Genomic DNA, 6,532 nt, shown 5'->3' with positions numbered 1-6,532 from the left:
TCAGTGAAGTCCAGGGACCGGAAGATGGTGGGCGACATGTTTGGGCCCCAGAGCTGAGTCCACCGCCAAGTGCCTGAACAACTGTGCCATGGTCTTTAGCCTCATCTTTATGGGGCTAATCATCACCACAGTCTTGTCAGCATGTTGAGGTTGCCAAATCCTCCTCCGGGCTACTCAGACCCTTCCCTGTGGCCAGGCCTTCTGTTCTGGGTCGCCAGCCAGCCCCGCGTCTGGCCTGTTCTCAGTGTGTGTACCTGACAGTAAACCATGTCCGTAAAGTGAAAAAAAAATTCACCCATATTTCTGTTGTTCATGCCCCAGTAGATATTCTAATAACCATTTCCATTTCTCTGATGCTAAGAGTGCTATGCTGCACATTATGTTTTTGAGAAGGAACCATGCTCCATTTCGATCTATACTTCCAAGATATAAAGTTAATATTAAGTGTCAAATTAGACAAAAAGATGCATGTTTGGGGAAATTACCAAGTGGTCCGCACAGGACTTCAGCCAGGGTAAGAGTGAATCGTAGCACTAAGTATGTTACCCTATAAAATTCTTAGATTTGGAATGAGAGACACGCTAAACAAAGGAGTTTCCATATGGATCTGCTAATCCCATCTCCATGAAAGAAAATGAACGGAAAAGAAAATACTTGAGAAAAGTACCTTTAATTTTGTTATCTGAAGCGTGATATACAAAGGCAGTAACTTTATATGGAAAATGGAAAATGGCCAGAATAATTTTACAAAAACCTTTCTAGAAGTAATATAATTCGATTGTTTATTGCATATGCTTACAAAATATAGAATTTGACTGAAGAAATACTAAATGAATACAAGATCATTTGTATTCTGAAGGTTGGACAGCTAATGATCAAATTTACAAGTGTTAGAAACAAAAATTTCCCCTTTGAGAACTCTCTCACTTTAAGCAATGCTCGCAACGAATCCAATTAGGGAAACAAAGATTACCTTATACTCAATTCCACTTTAAAATACTGTCAAATTACTAAGTTTTGTTAAGTTGCTTATACAAACTTAAAGTCATGAGCATGACTTCGGGATCTGCACTTTTTATGTCTAGTGCTTTAACTAAGCAATTGAGAGCCTCTTGTATTTTCCCACACTCTTTCAATTCTTTTCCACGTATTACAAGAGTCTCGTAGTCACTTGCAGCCTCTACTTCCTCGTCATGAGTAGAAGCCATTAACTGTCTACCAGACAAAGACTCAGGGTCATCAACAGGGGTCTCCGACACTGAAGCACCAGGATTAGACAGAGTTAACCAACTGGACTTATTTTGTGAAGATTGCTTTTCTCGGGAAAGATCCTCTTCTGCGTTCTCTGAGGTTTCTCCACTGATTCCCTCTGCTCCTTCTTCTAGATAATCATCAGTACTTTTTGCTTCACTGCTGTTGTCAAGTCTTTCCTCCATATCCTCCACATGGTCTAAAACCACATTTATAAGAGATCGCCTAGAAGCCAGAGATTGCCTAGAGTTTATAGTCTTGTTTCCACTGACAGCTATTTTAGGGGAAAAGAACGTTTGAGATGGACTAATGTCCTTTTTAGGAGTTGAAGCATCAAACTGTTCCACAGATGAGAATGGAAAGGGTGATGTGCTGAATGGATTTGTGCTTGAAATGCCTTCAAACGAATTATCTTCATCTTCACCATCTGAAACAATCCTTCTAGCTTTACTTCTGGTTTTCGCAGTAGCTACTGAGACTTCTGATTCATCGTCTTTCTCAGAAAAACCCAAACTGAAACGGCCTGTTTTGTTATGCACAAACTCTGCTCTAGAATTAGCTTCAGGACTACACCAATTGTTTTCTTTCTCACTATGCTCCAAACACTGGCTGGAAATATTTTGCCTGTTGTCTGCAGAGTCTTCCAAGACAAGGTTGAAATCACATGCATACTGTAGCGACGATGCGAAAGGCTCATCTTCCGACATTCCCTCATTTGTTTGCGCATCCTGCAGTGAACTGTGGAGTGCTGACCAAGCATACTGTGCAGATGCTGAAGGTTCCTCTTCTGATTTGGCCTCATTTGTTTGAGTATCCTGCAGGGTGATATGAGATGCTGACAAGTCATCAGCTAGCTCAATAATGGATGAATTACATTCTACATTTTCATTTTGACTTGTTATAGGATTAGTGGGCCATAGATTACAGTGATGTAGAATTTCATCATCTTTTGGTTGATCTAGATTTGGCCCAGTATCAGCCCTGAGTGATTTGCCAGGTGAACCGTTATAACTTCCCAGAGAGCTCTCTTGCAATGCCTCCTTCTGTAAAGCCTCAGTGTCAGTTGTAAAGCTTCTTGCCAGTTTCAATAAAGAATCAGTGCAAATTTCTTCTACATCTGCACCCTCTCTGGATAAAGTAGCTGTAAACTCAGAGTCCAGTCTATTTTCACATGTGTGCTTATCATCTTTCTGGTCAGAAACGTTCATCTTCATACTGGAGAGATCTTGTTTCTCACTCTCTTCAGCCACGTCATCAATGATTACATTTGCCATTCGTACACTGATATCTTCTTCCTGTGTATGATGGGTAAATGTAAGAGGTGAAGGCTGAAATTGTGGTGTATTTAGTTGAAGGTATTTCTTTTTTTGAGAAGGAAACACGGGTTCTCTCAACGATGGCCCCTCACTTACTGTTCTTTGTCTTTCCATCAGGAGCTCTGTATTTTGAGATTCCAATTCAACAAGCAACTGAGCTTTTTCAACCCTTTGTTGAATATATTGAGATTCTTCTATCATATCCAGTTCTTCTTTGACAGATAGATCATGCATGAATATCAAATCATGGTCTGAGATTCCAGCGATTCCCAAAGAGTGCAGGTAGGCAATATGTTCGTCCAATTTATCATCCGATCTTCTCTGAGCAGCATGCAAAGATTGCAGCTGCAGCTGGGTTGCAGAGCTCTGAAAATCCTCGATTGTAAAGAGCTCTCTTAATTCTTGTTTACTAAAATATCTGAAAGGGTTCTTCTTATCACCAGTAGTTTGTCTTATTAACGAGTCCTTGAAAACTTGTCTTCTGTATATTTTTTCTTCTACAGTCCCACAAGTGATTAGCCTGTACACTACAACATTTTCTTTTTGTCCAATTCGGTAAACCCTATCCACAGCTTGAGCATCAGTTGCAGGGTTCCAGCTAGGGTCAAAAATGACCACTCTAGTTGCTGCAGTTAGGGTTAAACCAACACCACCAACTTGAGTGGTAAGCAGAAAAACAGAGTAATCTTTATTTTGCTGGAATAATTTTATTCTTTTTTCTCGTTCCAAGAGATGAGTAATTGTTCCATCGATTCGCAGTGTCTTAAAGTGCCTTTTCTTTAAGAGATGTTCAATAAAGTTTAGAATTTGTCTCGATTGAGAAAAGACCAAAGTTTGATGTCCTTCATCCCGCAGTCTCATAAGTAGGTTCATTAGGAATATCATTTTTCCAGATTCTTCCATCAATGTATCATCAGTTACTTGATAAAGATGGCTCACATCTGAAGATTCTTCCCTCTCATTTTCATTTTGAGAAGAGAACTTAGATCCCCCTAGATTCAGTAAACAATAAGCCCGTGCAGAAAGCAACCTAGGATGATCACACAACTTCTTTAAGACACCTAGTTCAGCCAAAGGGGAGCGTGTCTCCATTAACAACTCTTTGATATGATCCAGAGATACAAATTTCCTATATATTTCTTCTTGTAATGGTACTAGACGTATCCAAATAATTAAGTCATTTTTCCTGGAAAGGGAAGGCATTTGACAAATGGCATCAACATCTGGATTATTTTCACTAAATCTGATGTCTGGGTTGCTTGACTTTTTCTTCTGTACCTCTTCTTTAGTCCTCCTGAGAAAATACGGTTTTATGATTGCCATTAAATTTTCAGATATTTTAAATCCCAAGGCTTTTTCTCCTGGGGTAGCATCCTTCTCTCTTGCCTTAGTAATAGGATTTTCATACTCCATTTTAAAAGTTTTTAACGTCCCTAATAGGGATCCTTGACAAGCAAAGTCAAATAGGGACCACAATTCTTGTAAGTTATTCTGAATTGGTGTTCCTGTGAGGAGGATGCGATTCTTTGCAGGGATAGCACGAGCACATATTGCTGATTTAGTAGATGAGGTTTTTATTTTATGTGCTTCATCAAGGATAACATAGTCCCACACAAATTCTTGGCCATTCATGCTTGAAAGCTGCTGCCAATTATTGATTAGCATTTGGTATGTAGTGATAATGACACCATTCCTTTGCTGAATTCGACTGAGGTTTCTGGTGCGTTCATCTTTGCTAGGACCATGAAAGGCTTTGACTCTCATTCCCGGAGTCCAACGGACAAACTCTTTTATCCACGTAGTAATAAGATTGGTTGGCATGATTAACAGCACATGATTCACAAGTGCAGCATCAAACATACCAGAAAGGAAAGCGATGATTTGAAGAGTCTTTCCTAATCCCATATCGTCTGCCAAAATACCACCTTTTCTTCCATCCCTGTACAGGCTATACAGGAAAGCGACACCTTCCTTCTGGTGCTCAAAGAGCTGGTTGTGCAGTTCTCGATAAAGCAGCAAGCCACAGTTGCACACATCTGTGAACTCATCTTCTCCATGTTCTGCCAACTCCTCCAATGCTTCCTGTAATTTTTTGATTCTGCTCATCACCTTTTCATTGGGAAAAATGTCCTTTGCCAAATTGAACAGTTTAAAGGCTTCTTCCAGATCTCCATTCTTAGCTGCTTCTTTGGCCTCTTTCACATATCTGTTAAAAAAAAAAACAAAACAATTAGAAAGAAAGGAAACGTTGAACATTCACCCAAAGAACCATAGAGAGTCTATTTTGGAATCCAAACTACATTTCAGCTTTTAATATCCTTAATTCAGGGTGGGGAAAGATTAGCACAGAAGATGCCGATGAAAGCTGACCTCACGTGAGACACGTGCCAGCAACACCTTCAGGCACTAGTTATGGAAACAAATGCCCAAAGGTTATTGACTTCACAATATTCTTTTTTAACTATCACCCTTAAGAAGTATGGAGTGATATTATTTGTAAAACAAATAATTTGTGTGGGGGATGGAAACAGGTAAGACACATAAGGTACTTTTCAAACTTAATTTTTCTGGACCTCAGTGATGCATTTGATACTACCTTCCTCCTAAAATGCCTGCCTACCTCCCCCCCACCCCCTAATTCACTAGATTCCTATAGGCTCTCCTATTTTCCTCCTACAACATGGGCCATTTCTTCTCTTCGACTCATTCCTTTCAGACGGCTCCCGGGGCCCTTTTCCCATTGTTTATACTCTTCTCCTTGGACTGTCTCAGAACTACTTCCAACCAATGTGCTGATGTCTCCCATGTCATTATCTCCAACCCAAGCTCTAGTCTAGACCCACATTCCAATCACCCACTGCACATCTCTGCTTGAAAATCTCTTATTTAATGTCAAATTAAATTCATTATCCCTCCCTTATAAAATAGATAACATAGCTATCCACATCACTACGCAGCCTAGGCATTTGGAGATCATCCTTGACCCTTCTTCTCATTTTACTCACACACACACACACTCCAGTAGTCACCAAGTTCTACTAAGTTTATTTTCCAAGTATAACCTACCTTCCGTCTTTCCAGTTACTACTACTGTGATCCACGTCACTGTATCTCTAGCCCGGATAATTGCAACTCCCAAGTCACTGGTCTCCCTGGCTCTACTCTTAGTTTCCTTAAACATATTCTTTACATGTAACAAATGATACAAGGAGGCTTCAAAAAGCTTGTGGAAGATAGAGTTGAAAGATAAGAAAAAAATTTCCACAAACTTGTTGCAGCCCCTTCATATTGCCTTAAAATAATTATGTAGCATCTGCTTATTACTTTACAATGGTTTACAGTCAATTGATCTTTGACAAGTGTACCAAAGTAATTCTGTGGGGAAAGAACACTCTTTTCAACTGGATAGCCACACTGCAAAAGAATGAAACTGTCACTGAATTATAAATGTAATGTTTGTTAAATGCTTTATTGTATAGTCTTATTATGATTTTAAATAAGAATTAAATTTTAATTCCATCACACACCATACACAGAAGTTAATTTAAAATGGATTAAAGACTTAAAACAATAAAATTCTTAGAAGAAAACAGGCACAAGATTTCATGAACTTAAATTTGGCAACGGTTTCATAAATATGACAGCAAGAAGCATAAGCAATTAAGGAAAACTAATTAAATTGGACTTCATCAAAATCAAAACTTTATCAGAAAATGGGAAAAAAGATTTGAAAATTGTATATCTGATAAACATTTTATATCCTGACTATATCTTAAAGCTTGCAGAAGTCAACAACAACAAAACTAAAAGCCAATTAAACTGGGCAAATAACTTGACAATTACAAATAGCCAATAAGCACATGAAAATACGGCAACCACGAGGTGTCGAAGGGATCAGGTGTAAGGCATCATCAGAACAAAAAATCTTACCATAGTGAATGATGGGGGGAGTGCGGAGTGGAGAT

At 39.0% G+C, this 6,532-nt stretch overlaps 1 protein-coding gene across 1 annotated transcript in view; it reads right to left on the bottom strand.

The window, feature by feature from the left end:
• Nucleotides 1-651: 651 nt before the first annotated feature.
• The window catches only part of ERCC6L (ERCC excision repair 6 like, spindle assembly checkpoint helicase), a 31,706-nt gene continuing 25,825 nt past the window's right edge, over nucleotides 652-6,532 (bottom strand). Inside the window, exon 2 of the mRNA XM_045290241.1 lies at nucleotides 652-4,773. Coding sequence (XP_045146176.1) covers nucleotides 1,011-4,673 — 3,663 coding nt within the window. The 5' untranslated portion in view covers nucleotides 4,674-4,773 and the 3' untranslated portion in view covers nucleotides 652-1,010. The remainder of the gene's footprint in view (nucleotides 4,774-6,532) is intronic.

This window comes from Echinops telfairi, unplaced genomic scaffold (assembly GCF_000313985.2).
Source record: "Echinops telfairi isolate 266 unplaced genomic scaffold, ASM31398v2 ScPeMD7_34;HRSCAF=130, whole genome shotgun sequence".
Classification (NCBI taxonomy): domain Eukaryota; kingdom Metazoa; phylum Chordata; class Mammalia; order Afrosoricida; family Tenrecidae; genus Echinops; species Echinops telfairi.
The sequence above is the reverse complement of the archived record's forward strand: the minus strand, read 5'-3'. Positions and strand labels throughout refer to the sequence as shown.